Source organism: Amyelois transitella, chromosome Z (genome assembly GCF_032362555.1).
Source record: "Amyelois transitella isolate CPQ chromosome Z, ilAmyTran1.1, whole genome shotgun sequence".
Taxonomy (NCBI): Eukaryota; Metazoa; Arthropoda; class Insecta; order Lepidoptera; family Pyralidae; genus Amyelois; species Amyelois transitella.
In genome coordinates this window covers 9,379,062-9,404,402 of record NC_083535.1, presented here as the reverse complement: position 1 = coordinate 9,404,402, position 25,341 = coordinate 9,379,062, and the positions used below count along the sequence as shown (strand labels likewise).

General features: G+C 34.5%; 1 protein-coding gene across 3 annotated transcripts; it reads right to left on the bottom strand.

Annotated features, from left to right (window-relative positions):
* Positions 1-24,939, bottom strand: LOC106133966 (DENN domain-containing protein 1A). Of its 3 annotated transcripts, XM_013333886.2 has the most exons (14): positions 24,683-24,939; positions 23,377-23,532; positions 23,136-23,273; positions 20,926-21,109; positions 20,480-20,737; positions 19,830-19,931; positions 19,331-19,443; positions 12,138-12,246; positions 11,695-11,883; positions 10,060-10,092; positions 8,554-8,660; positions 7,704-7,905; positions 6,672-7,091; positions 1-5,517 (listed from the first exon to the last, which is right to left on the bottom strand). In XM_013333886.2, the coding sequence occupies exons 1-14, from the start codon at positions 24,697-24,699 to the stop codon at positions 5,281-5,283; spliced, it is 2,265 nt and encodes a 754-aa protein (XP_013189340.1). In that variant the 5' UTR covers positions 24,700-24,939; the 3' UTR covers positions 1-5,280. The 3 variants fall into 3 exon arrangements, with proteins under 3 accessions (XP_013189340.1, XP_060809410.1, XP_060809409.1); XM_060953427.1 differs by lacking the exon at positions 6,672-7,091; XM_060953426.1 differs by lacking the exon at positions 10,060-10,092.
* Positions 24,940-25,341: the final 402 nt, after the last annotated feature.

Genomic DNA, 25,341 nt, shown 5'->3' with positions numbered 1-25,341 from the left:
TATTTCATAATGCATTTCTTAATTCTTCTCAGGTACATACAATCTATTGCGAAAAATTAGTGTTCGAAATTTATCAAATATTCGCAATATTCGATTCTTTTGCGTCGCAATGACGTGAATTTCAAACAGACCAAGAGATATTCTCGGCCCTGTAATTTCCTTAATTACATAAAATTACAAAGTTCGAGTTATCATGCAATCAGGCAAATATACAATCAATTGGATATTCGCCTGCCCTGCGAAAAATTACAATGCAAGTTAACAATAAAAATAAAACCTACAGGAAAGGGATCCGTAATCAGGGGCTTTGGAGTGCGTAACTGCGTGCGTACGAAGACCCCGTCGTCTCCTTCTGTCACATAGTTATTCTACTGTGACTGTGACACACTCTAATAAGTATGTGGCCACTCTTCGCAATACAATGGGTTCGGTTTTACATAGTCAACAGCAGAATAACCTACCGAAATTCACTGAAAATTCGCCTCTATTATCGCGTCATTGGGTCCCATACAAAGAACTTCATGTAGGAAGCCACAAATCTCTAAGCCCCCTCTAACATTACTAAATCATCATGTTAAATTGTACAATTATAAAAAGCTACTCATGATACTCACTCGGTTGCGCAAACTTTATACTACCATAGGCAACACAAATATTTGTGCTATCAATATTAAACATTATATAATATACATACATAGAATTAATATTGTTATTTTCACAGCGACACGAAATTACTTAACTATTATTATCATTATATACAAAGATACAACAACTAAGTATACTTACTCAAAAAATATAATTAGATACTAAATTAAACGTACATACATACTCAATAAAAATAATTGCACCGAAAATTGGAGCATATTGCGTCAACAACGAATTTTTTTCTGAGATTATATGTTAATTAATAGTAAACTTTAATATGTAATTAATTATTCCATGGCTGTTTCAAATAGAAACTGGTATCAGTGTTGCGATAAAATGCTTATCTTAATCAAACGTGCTTATAGCACTTTGTTATTCAAACAAAATAGTCCTTCAACAAGAACACGTTTAATTCGATCACGAAGACTAAAACAGATATAACATTTTCTAATTTAGAACAGTATAGTGCAAAACTAAAAAAAATTTTGACATTCGTTTATTATGTGAAATGGAGACGTTCGGTTGACTGTTACTCATGTACCTACTACATTTTTTCAAATTAAATAAAAACAAATTTATTTTAGTCTCATTATAATTAGGTACTTCATTGCTGATGACGATCACTTCGTACGAAAACGGATCGCTCTAAATTGGTAACTGATGACATTAAACAATTAATATAAAATAAAAAAAAGTCTTTATTTTTTGACCGAATACACTGAGTTTGTGCACGTAAAAGTATATGACGTATAACGATGGAACGTGTCCCTGAGTGGATATTAAAAACTTTCCAGCCGATTACACGAAGCGGATATTGAGTTTCGCAGCGTTGCTCCATTTTTATCATTACGTTTTCATTTTAAATGCAAAAGATGCAATTTTTCCAGTTTTCTTTATGCGAATAAAAGTATTAACTGGGGCAATTAATTTTTGATAGAAAAGCCGAAAAACTAATTTGCTTAAACTTGAGCTCAAATAAAATATTTCGGTCGGTTTAAAGTGTGCTCAATCGAAAAGTGTAATAGCTTAATTTAGTGGTTTGCTCATATATATATATATATTACTTAAAGACATAAATTGCCATCGGACACGCTCACAATACATAATCCCATAAATTAACCCGAAATACTAAAGAAACAATAAATATCTGTCATTTCAACAATATGCTACAATTTAAAATATTAATAAACTTTAGTTATTTTATTTTAAAATAGATTTTAAGAATTGTTTTTCCCTGAAAGTTCGGGGGATAGTTTTGGGAAAATATATTATAAAGATACATAATTACCTGATTCTCGTGATTTTTTGAAATAAAACAAATAATAAACGGTATTGCACTTTTACTTTACAAAATCAAATTCTTCAGAATTTATCAAATAAAACTTAATTGACAGGAATGAAGTAAAAAATCTATGGAAATATTTCATGTTATCCTGCTATGAAGACCTTACTATTTATTTATTACAGGTTATAATGTACCTATTTAAATTTATTTTTCAAAGTAACGATTTCATTATACATTAATACCCAAAATAAAGTTTTTTTCTTTATTTTAAGCAAGACCCAAATTTATTAGTCAAAAACAATTTTAAAAAAATAATTTAATACACACAAGATATTTCAAATTGTTTGGCATTTATTCTTATCACATGAGTAATACAAGGTGTCTTTAGAGTACTCAAATCCGTGTTGGAAGACGTTTTACACAGAAGACTAGAATTAACAGTGCATGTTTAACAAGAATTTAATCATTGGTATCTTTAATTTCAATGTGTGATATAAATTTATAGGTGCTCGTTATATAATCGTCAAACACAATAATACCAAGCTTGATTATTTATAAAAAGATCTAAACTGACACATAAAACAGACTTTAGCAAAAACATTACAGCATGTAATTCGATTTATTTAACGCGTTTATTGATGAAAACGCGCAACCTGTGTTGCACTTTTGCGCACGACAGTACTCGTACAATACCCGGCGCATAAGTTGAACCAATCATCAGCCAGATGACCCACACTTAACTCTATTGACATCTCTGTACGTGTACTGAGCACAGGTCAACTTATGTGCCGCGAAAGAACGGTCATTAATTTGCGCATGCGATGATGCAGTGCATGTTAAACATCTTTTTTTAACGTATTCATAAGTGTTTATGGTGCTATTCACGAACTTTGATAAGGTATAGAAGATAGATAGAAGCTCTATCTCCCTCTTCGGTTCTATTATAGATTCAAAGCAAATCTTCGATAAAACCTATACCTTATTGAAACTCGTTTATTATCCCAGAAAATTATTCCGAACTATTGTCGCTAATCGTACAATGTTGTCACACAATGGGCCAAAGAAAATAATAAGATCGGATTTCAATATATTATTATATGTATTTCAAAAAGAATACAAAAGTATATATTAAAGTAATATAAAACATGAAAACTATTTAATTGGATTCTAAGAAAATGTTTGTAACGCTTTGTTGTGAAGGCGTAGTTAGGCCTTTTCAGCACCAAGTAATAAAATTACCGAAAAAAAAAAACAAAATTTTACTACATAAAGCAACAATTCCTATCTATTGAATAACAGAACAATAAGTTATTTAATGCTATTTCTTTTATGATGTTGTGAGGTTAGATGGTGTTAATTTCAGTTTGAATAACGCTGTTAGGAGTCAGCGTTCTTTAATGAGATGTACGTAATGATCTAGTGATAAAATATAAAACTGTAGCTGAACATATTTGCCTAACACTCCGACGTTACCGTTTAATATGAACATTAACCACTTTTTTTTAAACAGAACTGTGTAACCTACACGAATTCATTAAATTCCCAAAAACAAAATAAAATGAGAATTATTGATGGAATGCGAAGCTTTAACGTCAAATAGAAGCGTGATGAATAACTAAAAATCTATTGTATGAAGTTTGTACGGTTTGTACGGTTTGTGTGATTTGAAAACTGGTTTTGTTTCGGAACTTTCATACCAAATACATCAATTACAAAGAATTTAATTTTAATGCGTATACTAATTACAGTTACTCGGTTTTGTTCTGGTGATGAATATCTAGTGAATATCTAGAGAGTGCTTTTCTAATAAATCGATACTGAAATAATTTAATTGAAGGCAATAGTAAAATAAAGAATGTTAACTTCAAACAACTATGTAGCCATAACTTTGAACATGTTTAAACCCGAAATTGTATTGGGTACTTAAATTTTCAATAGCTTTATATAACAGATTTATTCCTCTTTCTATAACATTTAGAGAGCACGTTTTAGCCGTTTTTTAAAGGAATAAAATTTCGCAGTCATGTGTCATCTCCGAGAAGCTGCTCCTACCTTCACTATTTAATTTTTACTAACGTGCATAAATGTGGACCTCAAATAAAACTATTTATTTACATGGCTGTAATTTGAAACACTTCTTAATGTAAATATTTATGTATAAAAAGTTGGAAATATATATTGTCTATTTTATATATTAAAAAAGCAACAATTACGAGTTGATCTAGAAAAATACTTCATTGTCTTAGCTAGGTAGTTGTACTTTTTTACCGTTACTTAAACATTCAGATAAATACTAAAATACATGAGAAAATATTTGAGCTTTATTCAATATCTGAAAAAGAATTTACGCCTATGATAATATTTATAAAACATCACATTTGTGTAAAATATATAATTTGTTACGTTACAAAAATTTAATATTTCTTGAAAATTTCATGAAATTAAAAATTAATTACAACAAAAAGCAACATTGAGAAAAAAAAACATACTTTTTCAGAAGTCATAAAAACCATTATTTTTATTTAAACAAAACTAAATCTCATATACATAATTTGATTTTAAAGGATTATAATACATTGATATGTAACACTATTTACAATATTAGAACAAACTATAACTAGGGTTGCCTCGATCGTATACAAATAAATAAAACTATATCTAAAGACGAAACAATTATACAAAAGCTAAATGAGTAATGCACTAAATATACACATAATATATTACAATGAGTAGTTCGGGCAATACGTGGTAACGATGTACAATAATTCACTCAGGATCATTTTTTTAAACTTCGATTCTGTCTATCGATGCCGCGTATGCGCATAAATATGTCAACACATCAGTTCAAAGTTCGTTACCGAATATTTGGTTACTAAGAATATAAAAATATTTAAAGCTGACAGGAGTTTCTGTCATAATAATTGCCTAGTTGCCTTTAATGCAAGGCTTCAAGCCATCAAATATCAGATACGAAAATTGAACCAATTTGGTGACACACTACAAGCCTGTGCGCAACGTCATAACTCGCCACAAATTATTTTCCGCGCCTAAATTGATCCTGTCGGCTTGTACGATCGGGTATTTTTTATGTGCCATCTGTTAAATAAAAATGTGCCAATAGGGTTGATAGTCTAAGTGGAATAATTTATACCATTTGGTCATTGTAACCAGACACAAAATGCCAAAACCTATTCCACTGAGACTCTATCGACACCATATCGATGCACTACTAGATTATAACAGACCTCTGCAATTTGTTATAATTATTCAAGGGTTACATTTACGTGCGAGTAAAACAATTGTGGTGAATTATCGCCGTGCGGACATAGCCTAAGAGAGCTAGTGACCGACTAGTTAAAAGTGGTCCATCCTTTGGGCACATTACTACTCGCTTGCCCACTGGAGCCCGCCGAGTATTCGGAGAACAGGCCAAACTGACTGAAATCTAGTCCGTACTCGTGCAACAACGCGCTATCTGTCGATTTTACAGGCTCCGTTTTCTTATCACGACACTTGAGAGGATCGAAATCTTCCAGTGTTGTTGGCGAATCGTCCAGTTTTATGAGATCACTTACAGAGCCACACGACTGCAAAAGAAATACGGGCGTTAAACACAAAGCGACGAGCAGACTAAGATTTTTAATTAGTTACAATCACATAGATTTTATTACATTATATTTTTTAGTATACTGGGGTTTGTTATGTTATCATTGTTGGTACAGTTAAAAATATTATTAAGAAAAATTACATAATAATAATTTTGTTCTATTAATAAAAAAGGTACTAAATTGTTATGTATTTTCTAGGATGTGCTGATGACATGTCAATGATTAATAAATGATTATTACTTAAAACATATCAAGCAAAATAATCATGCATTTTATACGAGATCGTGCAACACATTAACACTAGATATAAATATGTACAGGTGCATGTGCAATATACAAATAATGAGAAAATAAATTTTAAAAAATTAGAAATAATTGAAATCATAATGACCACTTACAAAAAATATCATTCAAGAAAACCAGATAATGAAAAATAAAATGGGATGAAGAATCAGTAATTGATTTGAATTTTTAAATGATGATGATTTAGTCCAGCCAGGCAATGTTATATTTTAAGTCACAAATATTTTAAAAGAAAAACGTTAAGAAAATAAAGATATTAAATTTTATATAGGTAATCACATTGGGCAATAATGTTAATATTTGTTGTAAGGTTCCGAGACCCTTATTCTCAGAAATCACGACCCCTGTTAATTATAACTTTGCAAATTTATAATTACCTTAGAAAGTAAAGAAAACAGGTCGCGATCTTCTCTGCGACCTGATGCAGTCAACTCGATATCCATTCTCAAAATAATCCCGTTATTGTACTAAACCGTCCCATCGCTTCATATACTGATGTCAAGTAAAGTGGAACTCGTGTCAAAGAGAAAAGTAGATGCACCTCAGCTCCTTTAAGACAGTATGTGCTCAGGCACGATAGTGGTGAATTCGGAAATTGCGTCGTGGGGAATAAAGGGACAAACTCGTGTTATGTTAGAAGTATATTAAACCATAATCATTAACAATAAATTATTATATTTAAATAAATACATAATCATTCATTATAATTCCAACGTTAATTTCGTGTTAGTGCAAACTCCACTCGTTTATCATGGTACGTATGCGATCAGTTTCGACTTGATTAGGATATAAAGAATCGATATGAGTAGAAATGCGCATATCACAATTACCTCTTGAGGTTTCCCCAGAGGCGTGGCGAGTAGGGGTCGGGCCTGGGGCCTCGCCACGCGAGATTCTGCGGACGGCCGCACGCCAACAGAGGGCGCCACTGGTTTCAGCGCGTTGCCGTTACACGGCGCGCTAGTTTGCGACACTTTCCTCTGATTGGACGACAGCGTCAACTTTAATTTCGCTTTATCTTTCCCCTCTGTGAATCTTATCGTGCTCGTGTGAAAGTCCGTCTCTTGTTTCACATCGTTTTTAGTTATATTACTGACGAAATTCGAGTGGTTTGGCGGAATTGTGGTCCGAGGCGGCGGGACAGGCGCGTCTGATATATCTACTAACTTCCTCGTGGAAATGATTGGGTAACGGAGTGGGAGTTGAGGGCGTTCTGGTAACCGAGGTGGGACACTTGGTGACAGTGTTTTCTGCAAAATAAAATCAAATAATGTGCCACGGTGCTCCTAAGAGCGTACATGCTAGTAACGCGCATTCACATAAATAAAACATGGCTAGACTAAGCACAGTAGAGATGTCTGAAAGCTCGTTATGAAAGCGAAACATAAATCAAGTGTCCGTTGGAAATTAGTTAGAATCTAATGATGACAAATGAAATTCTAAATGGGAGACTTGTAATAAAATAATGTACACATTGAATAAGTTCGTGATCACAATTTTGCGTAAACGAAAAAATTATAGCTACATAATTATTATAAATCAAAAATGGCACTGCTAATATCACAATTACTCACAATAAATAATATGATAACGGTCAACAGTTAAAGCCACCACACATAGTAAGAGGCGGAGCGGAGTGAAAGCGATGGCGTCTATTTCACATCATGTGGATTTGCATGAAACACTACACACGCAACCCTGAACGACACACTCTACAAATCGCTGCCACGAACCGCCTCCGCTTCGCCTCAGAATTTTGTCTGTTTTAGCTTTTACAACGTTCGAATTCCGAAAACCATGATCACTTAAAACAAGCATGAGAAGCATTTCTACGCTACGTGTTTGTCTACGGTGCAACTGACCGCTTTATCCGCGAGGCTGACTTCGGAGTTGTTCGAACTGTTGGGGTAACTGTCCCGCCGTTGGACGTTTTTCTTCGTGAACAGAAACTCCATTTCGTTGAGAAGATCCAGGGGTAGGGCCTGAGGGGGCGGAGGAGGGTCTCGAGACGGCGTCGAGTCGGATGAGTCCGATGAGACGGGCGTGGCGGAGCCGCATGAAAACCTGCCGTTGTTTAATATGATTTTGTTAATAGGTAGCTCCCGTGGGTATTTCCAGAAAGTAGTCTTATGTTACTTCTGAAGGTTTTGTCTGTATCTGTGCCAAATATCATCATAACCGTTATAGTGGTTTTTGAGTTTATTCCTTACAGACAAAAATAATCTTCTCTCTTTTAGTATTGATATGCCTGACACCAAAGTTGTCCTTAGCGCAGAGCACGTTTATAGAGCACGTTTATATGTCTAACGTATATGAAGCGCTTGCGCAGACCGCGACTTGTTCCACTTATTGAACTATTTACTGTCATTGTACTATTCTCATACCACACAGAAAAAAAAATCGTTTAAGAATGGAACAATATTTACTACGAGCGATTAACAAACTTTGGACATCGAATTTTGGCATAAACACTTGATTTATTTAAATTTTATAAGAAAATGGGAAAGAAGGAGATTTCACGTAATGGTAAAATTATATTAAAAAATTAAAACTAAGTATTCAACTATGTAACCTCTCAAAAATATCTTATTATCTCTGATATTTTTGCGACAATCATGTCTTTATTTTTCTTTTTACACGAACTGATAAACCAAACAACAAACATAAGTTTTAGCTGTAATCGAAGGCATATAACAGTCAGGTGATACTCACCTACTATCATCCGTGGTATTGATAGAAGATGGCCGAGATCCCGTCCTGGGTATTTTATTCTTCAGCCCTTTCACTGCTGATTTCATATTCTTGCCGCCTTGGCGAACCTGCGGAGAAATATTAAAATCATGTCATTGTAATGAGTGTGTTTGTTAAGGTAAATTATAAAATATTTTATGTGCACCCTGACATATTATTTTAAATGGCTCAACATGTGGTAAGGAGAGAGTATCTTATTTCACTTCGCCATTGTGGGAATATCCAAAATTATTCTCTTTGAAGAGGAGAATTACTTATATACGTCTACCTCCAAAGTGGACTTCAGGCAACGAAGCATAAAGGTGAGAATGGGTTAAGATAAGTGGCAGAAATAGATATTAATGTGTCTATAGGGATATAAAAATAAAAGTAATCTTCCAATGCAACAAATAGTGGTAGCGTGCCCAAAATACTGGCAGCGTTGCCTCTGCGTATTGCGAGACTAATGCACTGAGGAAAAAAGTGAGCAATAGCAAAAGTTTTAATTCCGAAATAGGATACATTAGGATGCCAAAACAACTTATGATTAAATCTACTAATCACTCTAGTAAAACATTTATTTTCACGGTGAGATTGTAAAATTATTGACAAAAGTAACATAATACGATTGCATGCAATAAATACCGGAAGACCAAGAACCGAGTTTGTCTAGATTTGATTAACGCTGATATTCAAAACTTCTAGACGTGCTTAAAATAAAAAGTAAGAAGAGAAAATCTAAAACTACTTTTAATATTTCTAAAACTACTTTTCCTTTATTACTAAGGAAATGTTGATTTCTAATATAAATACATAAATATTTTTATTTTTGTTAAAAATAAAACTTGACATGCAGACATGTCAAGTTTGGGCAACATCATATTAGTGGGTTACACTGTAACACACCATTCTAAAAAGTAGCAAATGTAAAAAATTAAAAGTAGACGTAAAAAATATGATGTGCTCATTCGCCAGTTGTCATAATCACTAACGACTTTTTTTACAATCTTTTTGGATACTTGATAAATAAAGGCACAAATACCAACTTCAAGAACCGATACCACCACTAACTACTGTTTATGAATACGTAAATATTGAATTTTTAAGTATGCAACATATTTTATAATAAATAAAATTACTTCAAGAAGAAAAAAAATATATAATAAAGCCATAAGTTATAACCATACATTCAATGTAAACACTATATCTGTACAAATACCGATGTGGAAACGTAGAAAATTTACATTTTTGACGGGAAAATGACCTCAAAAAAGAGATTAAAAATAAAAAGGTCATTCGAGGTTATTTCTTTTTTGTTTAATCCTTTATAATAGATACTACAATAGCCAGATCTGCATTAAGTTGTCAAAAATGTGTGTTTTTTTTTACATGTAACCCAGTTAAAATCGAACAAGGGAGAAATAGGACGCACTAGATAGTTGTGAATATCAGTACGTGGAGACATTCCAACAAGACATCAAGACTCACCGTTTTGACAGCCGATTGTACTGCGGGGTTAGCCTGCAAATATTCATAGTTTAAAGCAAAATCATCCGGGTACTTACAGCGTGCATGCGTTTTATGTTAGAGCACAGATTTTGTGAGGTATGTCATTTGGATATATCATATTTATTATCTATGAATAAATAAATAACACTTTTTTTATATTCGAAATGAATAATGAGTTAGTGTGTATCAAATCAACACAGTAAAATAAATCATCAGTAGGTTGCGATAATTGAATTACAAGAAGCAATGGGCAGTTTTATCGCTTGAGCGATTTCTTCTAAACGAATCAGTGAATGAAATTGACGAGCAGGATGGAATTTTCTTTTATTTATAATATGTTTGCTATGATTGATATGATTTAACTGTTTGGTCCCAACATGGGGTTTAAACGAGACGAGACTTATAAAAACAAAATGACAATCCTCAGGAAGGTGTTAGTTTATAGTATAAGAAGACAACATAACGGAAATCAGAACAACAGAAAGCACAATTTGCCTGTCTTAAAAATATAAGACTTATTAAAAATATCAATGCCACACTATTTCAAGCACTAAAGCCGCATACACATTGTTTTGGTCATACCAATGAAGCTGAACTATCAACCCTCTAAGTTGCCACGGAGAGCATATTGTAAAGGACATTCGTGGAGGAAGAACAGCGCCAAGGCAGTCCAGTAAATTTATGTCATTGGGGATTAATTTGATATTTATGTTGACAAATTCAATTCTCGTGTCTCTTTCTACGCGCTACGGCGTGTTCCTTGAATTTAAATCGAATAGCAATCTTGATTTTAAAGGTCGGGTTCATTGAAGACAATGTGAATGTACAAACTGTATAAAAAAGTTGTATTTTTATTCATTTGGTCTGTGATAAGATCTTATTTTGATCAAAATGATCCCAAAAATGAAGCTAGCGATATAGGTAAGTGAAAAGTATAAGATTTTTTAAAGACATACGGCAACACTTGCATGCTGATTTTGGACTACGACTTTTGAAGATAACAAGTAAGAATGCAACCAAAAATACTCTTTGATGAGACAAAACTGGAAATAAATTTACGCCTTTCTATCTCATAGACATTAGACACCTTGCGAAAATTCATCGTAAAATTTATTTGGATTCGTGCTATGGCTAATCTTCAATGGCAGAGAACAGAATTTAAAAACTTATTCTAATCTATGCTCAGGTATTAATTGAAAAAAGTGGCGGTATAAGTAGGCTTTATTATTAACTCAGTAAAAACAATTATAATATGAGGCTCGCAAGATAAGATAGCTAATGGCATAAACAACATTTTGTTCTACGACTTTTATCGTTTGTCACATTTTACTAAAATAGAAAAATAATAAGTTAAAATGTTTGAACTCTCTTGGCAACGCACGGCCGTTTTGTTGCGCACGCGACGTGGCCTATCAATATTTCAAGATTGTTGGCTCCATCTGCCCCGCAAGGAATATAGACTTGATTACATACATACATATGTATGTACATACATACTTATATACATATGTATGTAAGTAAATTTCATAGAACAATCGTTGTTATTTATATTGTTAACCCTGCGGTTGTTTCACAAATAACCCTGTATCGTTATCTTCATGTCTCCTACGGTACCTTATCTTTGACAGTCTTGAAGAAGGCCCCGCCCTCCTTCTTGACATTCTTCGCCCAGTCCTTATACTGCTGTTTCAGCCGCTGCCCACTGCCGGTGTTCAGCTTGTCGGCGTAATTGTTACACTCGATTTCGAATTCGTCGTTAAAGCCCCGCCCAGAGTTGAGTAGCGCTAATCTTTCTTCGATAAACTGGAAAGTACGTGTGTACGTTTGAAATAGTATACAGAAACAATAAAACAAACAACACAAAACATTGAAGAAAAATATGTTAATTTGTTTTTTTATTCCCTTAAAATAGTTGATCTTATAACAGGCAAAGAAATCAAAACACTCTTAAGTGATTTTCTTGAAATTAAAGCGAAATCTAAAATAATAAATTATGACAGTTCTTGAAGGACACAAACATTTCCATAACTTAAACGAGAATAGGGGAAAGTCGGTACCTGTTGAAATATCTGGGACTGCTGTATCTTTTTGAGAAACTCTTGCATATTTTTCCTTGTTCTCACGAAAGCGTCAGGGTTAAACGTAATCAGTTGGCCATTTTCAATTCTGTAACAGAAAAAAGATCATGAGCACATACATCATCTTTGTTGCCTTTTTGCCCCTATTGCGCCTTGGGAGGTGGACCAAATTTATCCACATCACCCAGTTAGATTTGTTTTAAGTGGACATACCAGTTGACAAAAAAAAAGCAGTTCTATTATTAGTCTGCTTTGCATTCTATATAGAAATAAACTCCAGGAAAGCGATATTCACAGCTAGATTTTGATTCTTGCATCCCAATTTTGTCATACAAACTAATTGAACGCGCCGCTTTATTTTACTGTTCCTATCCCTTTTCATTCCGCACAATACGACAGTGACAGCATATGTAGTTTCTTCGGAGCTCGAAAACACTCGACGGCTTACGAATGGAGCAATAGAACATATCAATTTAAATTTGAAAATTAGTGATTGAAGAAAAAATATGGCCGCAAATTGACCGCTCCGCTCATATAATAAAAATAGAAAAAGTGCGCATCTTTGAAACAAGAAGAACCCTGGCCAGGGCCCAAGATACCAAAATACAAGAAATTAAGGTACGTGTTGTGCGTTTACATTCCCGCTTCCCGCTTCTTCCTTTCACAATATTCTCTTTACCAAAAATCCAGCGACCTACATAATTATTTTTCCGCTATCCCATTTTGTGGTCCATTACGAGCCGCATAAAACCCGCTTCAAACCCGCTTCATGCATATTGTTATTGACGAGATTTGTTTAAAACCGCGATTTTCTGCAGATAATCATAACCGCATTACGCCGACATTCGGCCGGCTTCTGTGTAGAATCTACCTACACAATTAAATAAAAACGTCCGCTCACAGTACTCTCACACCGCTCACCGCTTATTTTGAATAAGATTTTGGTATTAAGTGTTTTATTTCGTAAAATACCTCTATCCGCCATCTTTTACCATGGAATCTAAGCTCAAGTTGTTACAAGAGAAAAATAAGGTTCGCTTTGAACGTCTTACTAAATTATACGAGGTAGGCAAACATTTGTCGCCATCTACTACCGAATTGCGCTCGATTGAGACTTTTATGTCCGATAGTCAAACTGTAGACATATTGCGTAATGATTTCATGCAAACTTTGGATGAAATTAATCTATTACACATGGAATTAGATCCCAAATTCCAACCAAGTTATAAGTCACTTTCATCATTTGAAGATATTTATGCTCGTGTTGTAAGGTTCCGTGTAAATCTAAAAGGTAAATCCGTTTCTTCGAGTGCAGTTCCGCAAACAACGAATAAGGCTCCCTTCAAACTAGCTCCGCTTAATATTCCTAGCTTTGACGGAAAAATTGAAAATTGGCCCGTTTTCTATGAATCTTTTAAAGCTAATATACATTGTAATCCAGATTTAACAGATTCTCATAGAATTCAATATTTAGTTGGAAGGCTCACCGGAAATGCATTAAAAATTATAGCAGGCGTGATTCCTTCTGGCGAAAACTATAAGTCCATTTGGGACAGTTTAACAAAGAAATATCAGGATAAGAGAGCCCTAGGTTCGTATTATGTTTCCACGTTGCTTAATATTAAAGCCGCTTCAAATAACTCGGTCGCATTAAATAATTTCATAGATACATTTGACGCTGCCGCCGCTGCATTAAATCAATTAAAAATTGAAGATACTTATGATTTTATTTTATTTAATTTAGCATTCCGCAAATTAGATTCAAGTACCGCTCAGGCGTTTGAAATGACTGCTAGAGATAAAATGATTCCGAGTTATTCAGATTTAGTTGAATTCATTAAAAGTCAAGTAAAAATATTAGATCGCACTACTAATAATAATAATTCATTCAACCGCATTAATCAAAATAACAATGCTACTATTAATAATTCAAACCGCTCCCGCCATACAGTCCATTCGTTCGTAACCCGCAATAATAATAATATCGACAACCGCTCTGTATGTTCAATGTGTAATACGTCTGAACACTTTCAGCTTTATACTTGCCCCGCATTTAAATCTTTGTCACCGAAAAATCGCCTTGAATTTATTAAATCGAAAGTAGGGTGTGTAAACTGCCTTAGCTTGACACATTCCGTGTCAAAATGTAATTCGAAGTATAAATGTAGACAATGTGGAAAAAGTCATCATTCTTTGTTACATTTAGATTCATCCTCAAATAAAAACTCACCTTCTGCGTCATTTCGAGATTCGTTCACTAGGACAACCATACAAGACAGCGCTGCTTCGGCTGAAACTGGTACAGAGAATTGCGCCTCCACCTCCGCGGCATCAATGCCCGTTATTAGCAAAGATCGCGAGCACGTATCGCTCTGCGCTCGCTCACCTGACCTAACGAATGTTCTTCCCTGTACCACGTTAACTTGTCATAACCGATCTGAAGTGCTTCTTTCTACCGCCAGTATTTACGCGTATAATAATGATAAGAATATAAAAGAAACTGTTCGATGTCTTATTGATAATGCTTCACAGAATAATTTAATTACTTTAAACTGTTGCAAAAAACTTAATTTGAAAATTATTCCGCTGTCAAATTCGACTTTAAAGGGTGTTGGTTTGACTTCCCGGCCTGTTATAGGGTATGCTAATTTTACGATTTCTGCAAAAAATAATAAACAAACTTTTAATTTAACCGCATTAGTCATTGATTGTATTGCCGATCGTCTTCCTATAGATTATATTGACACATCTATTGTTAGGCATCTGGTAAACATACCGCTTGCAGATCCATTCTGGCATATTCCTGGAGAAATCGAAATTGTCCTAGGAGCAAAGTTATTCCCATTCTTACTTCTTAGTGGAAAAGTCATTGCACCGCCAGCTCCGCCCGCTATTGAAACTGTTTTTGGATTTGTTTTCATGGGTGACGCCGCTGCTAATACCGCTTCGTCAGTCATTGGCGATATAACCGCAATTCCATCTTCATCTTCCGCTTCATTTCTTACTTCTTTTGAAAAAAGTATAGATGCCTCTCTTTCTAAATTCTGGGAATTAGAGGAAGTTCCTGTGAATAAATTTCTTAGTCGTACTGATGAAGAATGTGAACAAATTTACGCTTCTACAGTCTCTCGCGACTCATCTGGTCGCTATTGCACCGTGTTACCATTTGCTAAGGATCCCAGTAGCTTAGGGAACTCGTACACTGTTGCTCATCGCCGTTTATTGGCACTGGAACGCAGACTTAGCGACACAGATTTACGTGTGAGCTATAACGCCGCTATCATGGATTACATAAATAACAAATACTTAGATCCAGTGTTACCATCGGACGAGTCTGATGGAGGTTATATAATTCCTCACCACCCAGTTGTCAGATTGGACAAACAGACTACTAAAGTCAGGGTTGTTTTGGACGCGAGTGCTCAATGTCATAATGGTGTATCTCTCAATGATATTTTACACACTGGACCTAATCTTCAAGCTGATTTATTTTTATTATTACTTAATTTTCGTTTATTTCCAGTAGCTTTAACTGCAGATATAAGGCAGATGTATCTTCAGATACTTGTAACTGAGGAACATCAAAAATATCAAAAAATACTCTTTCGATTTGACCCTTCTGAACCGATTCGTATGTTCAAGTTCAACAGAGTGACGTTTGGACTTAGGTCGAGCCCATTTGTTGCAATGCGCACAGTTCGTCAACTTTGTAATGATGAACGTTCTAATTTTCCTGTAGCAGCAGCTATAGCTGAAAAGGAGCTCTACATGGATGATTTAGCTAGTTCAATTTTAAATGAATCAGATGCTGTCGAAGCTTCCACACAGTTGATTAAAATGTTTAAATCAGGTGGTTTTGATTTAGTTAAATGGTCGAGTAACTCTAAAATGGTACTTGATAATATTCCGCTACCGCTAAGACTTTCACAACAAGTAGAATTTGATAAATCCGCTTCTCTTAAAATATTAGGGCTGGAATGGCAGCCGGAGAGTGACACATTTGTTTTTAAAATAAATAACGATGATCGCTCTTGTACCAAACGTTCTATACTTTCTTCAATCGCCCGCTTATGGGACGTGTTAGGTTTTGCCGCGCCTGTAATTGTTTATGCTAAACTTCTAATTAAAGAACTTTGGCTTCAGAAGGTTGGATGGGATGAAGCACCTCCGACAAATATATCCGCTATGTTTATTAAATTTAGAGAACAATTGCCACTTCTTGCTAATTTAAAAATTCCGCGCCATCTGGCTGTAGCTCAGGGTTCTAAGGTTAATATAGTTGCTTTCGCTGACGCTAGTATGAAAGCGTATGGCTGTGTTGTTTTCTTACATGTTACCGATCCTACTGGTAACATATGTGTCCGCTTGGTTTGTGCAAAGTCAAAGGTTGCGCCAGTCAAAGTAGTTTCACTTGCCCGCTTGGAGCTCTGTGCTGCCGTCATAATGTCCAAGCTAACCAAATTGGTCTACGATACTTATTCAGCGCGCACGCCTATAGATAATGTTTATGCTTTTTCAGACTCAAAAATAGCTCTTTCGTGGATTCATTCATCTCCACATCGGTGGAATATTTTTGTCAGCAATCGTGTTGCCAAATGTCACGAGAATCTAGAGCCTAAAAACTTCTACCACGTCGCCGGAGTTCAAAATCCCGCAGACTGTCTGTCGAGAGGTTTATTACCTGAACAATTACTTACGCACAAATTATGGTGGAACGGTCCTGAATGGTTAATTACGCCTGTACCTCAGTGGCCGATAGAATCTTTTCAGCCTGAAAAATGTGAAGACTTGCCAGAATTTAACAGTAAAACGCTTGTCGCAACCGCTTCTCGTGGTGAAGAACTGTCTCTTCTTTGTTCTTTATCGTGCAAAGTTTCTTCATGGAATAAACTGTTAAGAATAATTGTATATATTTTACGCTTTGTAAGATTATTGCCCCGCTCTAAAAGGTTAGAGACCTCTCATATAATTACCGCTGAAAACTATTTGCTTCGATCAGTTCAAATCGCTCATTTTACACATGTCATAAATGATTTGAAAAAGGGTAATACACCTTCCGCCCCGCTTAATAAATTAGACTTATTTATATCGGAAGATAAATTAATCAGAATAGGAGGTCGATTAGCTAATTCAAACTTACCGTTCGAAGCGAAACATCCTATTTTACTTCCTAAACATGATAATGTTACTTACTTGATTATAGACTATTTTCACCGCGTACATTGTCATACTGGTGCCGCTCTTCTTAGCTCTTTGATTCGCCAAAAATATTGGATAATATCATCTCGATCTGTTATACGGCAACGAGTACATAATTGTAATTTTTGTTTTAAAAATTCTCCTTCGCATCCAACTCCTAAGATGGCGAATTTACCCGCATTTCGTGTTCAAGAGACAAAAGCTTTCGTTCATACTGGCGTGGATTACGCTGGGCCTATTAACATCACTATTTGTAGACGTCGTGGTCAGCGAAGTCAAAAGGCATACATTTGCCTATTTATTTGTTTAGTGACGAAAGCCGTTCATATTGAACTTGCCTCAGATTTATCTTCTATTACATTTCTTTCTGCGTTTAAGAGATTTATATCCCGTAGGGGTCCAGTTTCTCATCTATATTCCGATAATGGAACTAATTTCGTTGGCGCTAAGTCTCATTTGAATGAGCTTTATAATTTTTTACTTTCTTCAGATTATAATGATTTACTCTCAAGCGAGCTTGTAAATCGCCGCATAGAATGGCATATGTCTCCTCCCCGCGCTCCGCATTTTGGAGGAATTTGGGAGTCAAATATAAAAAGTTTGAAGACTCATTTGTACCGCATTATTGGCAATCAACTACTTACATATGAAGAGCTTTTAACAGTATTAACACAGATTGAAACAATAATGAATTCACGACCACTCTGCGTACTACAGGAAGAACCGCATCTTGAGCCTTTAACTTCCGCGCACTTTATTATGGCTTCTCCACTACAGTACTTGCCACTCGCACCTGTTTCTTCTACGCCGCTAGTTACACGTAAATCGCTACTCGATCAAATGATTCGCTCATATTGGAAAAGATGGCATTTAGAGTACTTGAATAATTTACAGGTTCGTCAGAAATGGTTGAAAGATGTAACGAATGTCAAAATTGGCACTGTAGTGTTAATACATGAAGATAATGTTCCCCCATTACGATGGCCATTGGGAATCATTGAAAAGACTTATCCAGGTGCAGACGGTACTGTGAGAGTAGCTTTAGTTAAAACTCAAATGGTTTTCTTAAAAGACCAATCATTAAATTAAGTCCATTGCCGTCGCAATAACAATACCGCATTTTCTTAATAATTTCTTATTTTATGAATGTTATTATATTATTTTTTCCGCTTTAGTTAATATTAAAATCCACTACTATTTACGCTACTCTATGAGTGATTTCCTTTTATTTTTCTTTTGAGAAAGCGATGTTTCTCAAGGCGCCGGAGGATGAACGCGCCGCTTTATTTTACTGTTCCTATCCCTTTTCATTCCGCACAATACGACAGTGACAGCATATGTAGTTTCTTCGGAGCTCGAAAACACTCGACGGCTTACGAATGGAGCAATAGAACATATCAATTTAAATTTGAAAATTAGTGATTGAAGAAAAAATATGGCCGCAAATTGACCGCTCCGCTCATATAATAAAAATAGAAAAAGTGCGCATCTTTGAAACAAGAAGAACCCTGGCCAGGGCCCAAGATACCAAAATACAAGAAATTAAGGTACGTGTTGTGCGTTTACATTCCCGCTTCCCGCTTCTTCCTTTCACAATATTCTCTTTACCAAAAATCCAGCGACCTACATAATTATTTTTCCGCTATCCCACTAATACTAGTCTAGTTTTAGTATAAACATGTTCATTGTTTATGTTAATATTACATTAATATTACATGTATGTGAAATTGTACAGTCAGCTGTTTGGTCCCCTTACAAAGCTTGCCTCCACTCAACATAAGTGTGAAGACATCGAAGTGTTCCACCGAATACCCCCTTAAGTTTACACGTTTATTTTTAATTTAATGATGAGTTATAATATTTGATTTGATTTTGTGCTTTATGTAAGTCTAAGTAAAAATAAGTCAATAAAGTTATAAACTAAGATAATGAATAAAAAGGTTTTAATAATTGCAGGAGTTATTAAGGCTTACTTTATAGCATCTCGATATCCACCTATTAAACAGACTAGGGCTCGCAGGAACGCGCGAGACACAGCGTCCCCCAGAACATTCTTATCACTTAAAGCTTTCTTCAGACTATTCACCTGTAAATAATTGACAAATCTTATTAAATTAATCCGAACCTAGGTAAATAATTAATTCATATTACCTATACGTATGTATACCAAATGAAAACTTTTTTAATTGAAACAAATTAATGTTACTTGAGCACGAAAATTGTAACACCGAATACTACGCCCCCGTAAGTTTGAGAGTATACACCAAAAATTTGCTAGACCGATTTTGATACTAATTACAAAGAACAAACAACACATATAGGGGCATAACTAACATAAACTTAGTTTTATTCCTAGAAATTTAGAGTTAGCTTTTCGGCATTTCTCTCCGAACTTTAGGTCTTAGACGTCGATAATTTTAATGTACATTGCCTACTCACTACTCAATCTATTAAAGTTTTATTTATACTCACCAACTCCGGCGGCAGAGCTTCTAAGTCATTATGGGGTGTTCTAAGCTCGTTCGTATCTACATCCACTATAACGACGTCTCCGATTTCAGACATCCTTACAGTCTGAAAAACAAATGGCCATTACTTAATTTTTTTTTTTTGCATGTATATATATTAATTTTATATTAGCATTCATTTTTGTAAAGGTATTTGAAAGATTTTTTCAAAGGAAGAAGATATGACGTACTTTGACGGAGTCGAAAAGATTATGCAGAGGGATTAAAAGTACAGTCATGTACAATATACTAGAATATTAATTTGTAATTTACTAATTCAAACGAGTCGAGTAAGTAAACGAGAATATTTATGTGAATTAATAAGCGCCAACAAGTGGTAATAAAATGGTACTAATACAGTTCCATACATTTGTTTGACTTAGCACCAGACGTAAGTCAGCTACTGGATTAGATTACTTTAAACCTCTGAAGAAGAGCACGGGCGGTGCTCTACTTCAGAGGTTAAAAAAGCACACAACACAACCGAAACTTAACCCAAAAGGGTGATGATTTAGTTTCACGATGTTTCCCATTACCGAAAAGAATTACAAATCAAACTTACTTAGGTACGTAACTTAGTAAAGACTCATCGTTACAATAAATTAAAACACTCACCTCCATAACACTCTTAGGAACTCCAATAAGAAAGGGCATTGGTGCTAGCAAGTAATCGACGAGATGTTTCGGTAGTATCGGTATAAATATATGTTGCCACGTCATCGGGAAGAGAGTAGCGTTCGCTGCCTGCACACAAGCGGAGAGACGAGAAGGTTTCGACGCGACCACCGCTACCCGCCTTTCGTTCAATAGAGCGGCCCATAACCCAATCATAATCTTTATGTCCAGTGCGCTGAAGTATTCCGTTAGGTTGTACTGTAACATAAACAGGTTAAGAACTGTTAATTTGTGTACTTATGTTGGCATCTTCCAAATGAAAAGCATGTTAAGTCATTATGATCTTCTGAACGTTTGTTTTGGTTGCATCCTATCTGGCGAGGGACTCTATTAAGATAAAACCCCCAGAGAATGGACAATATAATATAAAGAATGTACCAACTCACATTATCAGGAATGCTCGGTAGTTTCACATCTGGACATTGGCAAGTGAACACGCTATGGCCCGCGTTGTAGGTAACTTTGAGCGTGTGCCCAGGCATGGGCGGTCGTGACCTGCATGATTCCAGGAAATAGGTCAGCTCGCCTCGCTCTGGACTGTTTAGAAGATTTGCTATACAATTTAATAATCTGAAACGAACAATATATTGTGGCAATATCAAAAAAAGAATGAGTCACACACATGATACGCTGGTTTTTCGGGAGAATCATTTTAGTAAATTACGGCGCAACTTGTTAAAAGATTCACTACGATTCGTATTTAATAAAATACTTATTTAAATAAAAACTCGCAAGAGTTCACTTCAAATACATTTCGCATTAACAAAAAAATAAAAATATGTTGTCTGGCAGTATCCTCTAAGTAATCTCCAAAATCTATCCAAAATTTTAAGCTTTGAAATAGAATAAGTTTTTTGGATGATAACACACTTTGGACATTGTTTAAATACTTCTATCTCTAAATTATTCCTTTGGTCATCCGATCAGTATAGTGCACATATTTACAATAATCCTTTCCTATGTTTACTTCCCATTCTCAAAGTATGTAAAGGCATCTGAATCTGACCGGAAGTGTAGGTGACCGCTAGTAATGTGATTAATTCAGTAATCTTAACAAGAATTTGCTATCAGCAAAAAAGCATCATAAATTATAATAATAACAGCCAAACCAATAACAGCAAAAATAATAAAATTCTTCACCCGAAAAATAAAACAATGATTTCATTTTTAAATTCATTCATACTATCACGTCTATATCCTTTGTGGAGTAGACAGAGACATCCTTACATACTTTCGCATTTAAAATATTAGTAGTATAAAAAGTAGTATTGATCCTTATTCGCAATTTATTAGCAGCCGAGCATATTACTTGCCAATATACGGTAATCTGATAAGCCATTGTGATTTTAAAGATAATGTTACAGTGAATAAACAACACGGACACTGTAATATTACACACAATTAAATATATATATTTACTTAGGTGGGCTTTAAATGTTGTGGATTTGATTGAGTAATATGCGTAAGTTTAGCAATCCCTTGTACACTTCTATCATATAGATTATAGATGTTTATTATATGTAGAAGTAAATATTTTAAATTCCCGTGAAAGTTACACAAATATAAAATGAATAAAGTTTGGTTTAGGTATTTATTTAAGGTCAGTCTTAAGCTTTCATCATAATCAATTTGTGTTTAACTGTGGTAAAATAAAAATAAAGAAACATAATTACTTTCGCATTTACATTATTTGTTGGGATTTTTATATTATCGCCTGGATTTAAAATTGGTGCATTTAGAGTGAAATACCTCTATGATATACATAGAAAACTATTCCACAAACACAGCACTGACTGGCCACCAAGGTGTGGAATCCCGGTTACACCCTGACCTCTCCAGAGAGGTGCCCAGGTTGCGCCTTTCGGCCATGATTCTGGTTGAGATTTTGACATGAAGGGACAAAACTATCTACATAATATAACGGTAAAAGTTACACCGGATGCATGTGCCTATATACCCTTAGTCGCTTTTCACAACATCCTCATCAATCATGTGAAAGATGGAGTGGTCCTATTCTTAAGTGATGGGAACCACAAAATACAAAAATATTAAGTATGTACCTGCCTATAGAAAATCACTTTCACCTTCATCAAAACCAGAACTTTCACTTTTAGCTTATTCATACTTGTTTTATACTTGAATAACTTTGTTTCCTATATTCACGTTTTGGATTTGTCACAATATTATAACCAAATTGCATCCTTATTATTTCAATACTAGCGTTAGCCCATGGCACCATATTTCATATATTTATATCATAACAAAATTTACATTTCTAAATGGGTATGAATATATTACTTTCGCATATTATTTTGCATTGAAAGCTTAGTAAAAATCATAAAGTTTGGTGATAATAACATGTGCATAAGGCAGAATAAAAATACAATAATTTCGATAGTATATCAATCAACAACAATAAAAAAAAATCAACAAGTTAGGATCTTAATAAAACAATTCGCAAAGCAAGCAGAACATTACGAAACACATTACTTATTTTTCCATGCCTGCATTTATGAGAATTTCCTCTCAGTACCTACATGGCTTGTATATCAGACATTGATTCATCAAAATGCAGACATGCTGATATAACACTTACTTGTAAAATATATCGTGCCATGGTAGGTGTGATAATAAAACTAGTGCTGATTTCGCCTTCGGGTCATACCGGCAAAAACAAAATGTATACTTGGAATCCTCAGTTGTCAACACAAATGAATAAAGCTGTACATATAATCTGAAACAAATATATATTGTTAATAAATAAGTTCATTTTGACCCATACACCAAACACTTATGTTCGGTTGTTTTATAATATGTTCTAGGCTTTTAACACTTACTCTTCAAACTGACAAGGGAATGTAAATTTGGGTATATTTTTCAGCTCTTCTTCATTCTTGTATGACTCGGGATATTTTCTGATGATGTAAGGTTCCCTGACATGATCTCCAGGTGACACTTCACAAAACAATTCAAACAGAAAACGGACAGTGTCTCTGAAAATAAATCAGGAAATTAATAGAGGGGCTCTAAATAGTGAAAACCTTGTCTATAATCTATGACATGGTTAAGATCAAGTCCACTTGACACCACGCACTAGTTTCATCTTTTCAATGAACCTCAGGCTTAAAGAGAATAAGACATTTATTTAACAATGTTCTTGAAGCACACTGCAGATGCTGTGTATTTAAAATTACAGCAAATTATTCATATACCTTATTGTATAACTCTGGAAGTCATGAAAATCTTCCATTTTTAAATAGGTACAACAAAATATATTTTTTAAAACAACTTTGTGTGCAGTTCTTGATCTAGACTTCATGTAAACATCGTAATGCTAAGCATGGTTATGCTCGCATTAATCTATTATTGATGAACCATAGTCTATTAAAATAAAGATTATAATATTATACTTCATATACTGTGACACAGTGAAACAGGTCTTTACTGTTCCATATATCAACGGTATCACAATCACTGTCTATGAGAGGAAATGCAATTTATCCCGTGCAATTGAAATCAAGCACATTTATTTATAGACACGAGGGGAGTTGGAGTTACAATGTACATATGTCCCTATTGAACATGAGGTTCCAACATGGGTATAATAACAAAATTAAATCAAAATGGATTTATCTGTTCCATAGTGGCTTTTTTATGAAAATAAAGATAAGAGACTTATTGGACTAATTTGACACACCTGTGTGTATACAAATACGCCTACTACTATGTGAATTCACAAATATTTCCAAAATAACAATAACAGAGTTTAGAAAAGAGATTTCATGTGTCATAATTATTATTAAGATTATACATCTGTTAAACTTCAGAAAACCAGTTCAGAATTTATATCCTGAGGTTTTATTAAATGTGCCTAAATTATGTAATTTGTGAGGGTTAAAAAATATTAAATATCACGAAATGATTTTGAGAGCACTGCATTCGTCCATGGCTCATATTATACCATGTAAAATGAAAGTCAATAGGTAAATAAAAGCAGAAACTTATAGTTTTGTTATTGAGAACCTCACCATATGGACTTCTAGCAAAGTATTTATGTGAAGAATTATGGGAAATCTAGGCATTTAGCTCTCAGGACCCGGGGCAACATCAATATAGATACACATACAAAGTTCAAACACTTACCTTACTCTGGAACCCATGTCTCGACGTGGAGTTGGCGAAAATAAGATTACATTTTACTCGGTGTTTTATTTTTACGAACTATGAAAAAATGTACCCATCATGAAACATCACAAGCCATAGAACTTTACTTCTTAATTGCAACAGGCATTTTTTACGATTTTATTATAATTTCCAACCAAACCCCAAACCACGATTACGAAAGACGATTAATCATTCTATCTCACAAAAAAACAGACAGGAAAGAAAATTCGATTGGATTTGACGATTTGACCAATCAGAATCGTACTTTTTGGTTTACTGCATGTCGTATGTCAAACAGATGTCAGTGTCAAATTTCATTTCTATGACGTGTAAATTTGGCACTTATTATTTTTTTTAAATTGGTTTTAGTTCTTGATAAACTTGTATAATTCCATAAATTCATCGATTAAGCAAGAACATAAACGAAAGGACCATAATTATATGTTGTAACCGTTTATATGTTGTACCTGTAGTACCTAAATTTTTTTTTACTTTTAGAATAGGACCACTTATCTATAGCTTAAGGAATCGAGGACCATGGTCCAGAGTAATAAGGATGTAATTTGAATTAAAGCCAGGAGGAGGAGTAACTAAGTGCTTTTATATAGTTAATAAAGTACCTGGGTGACAGAGCGGTT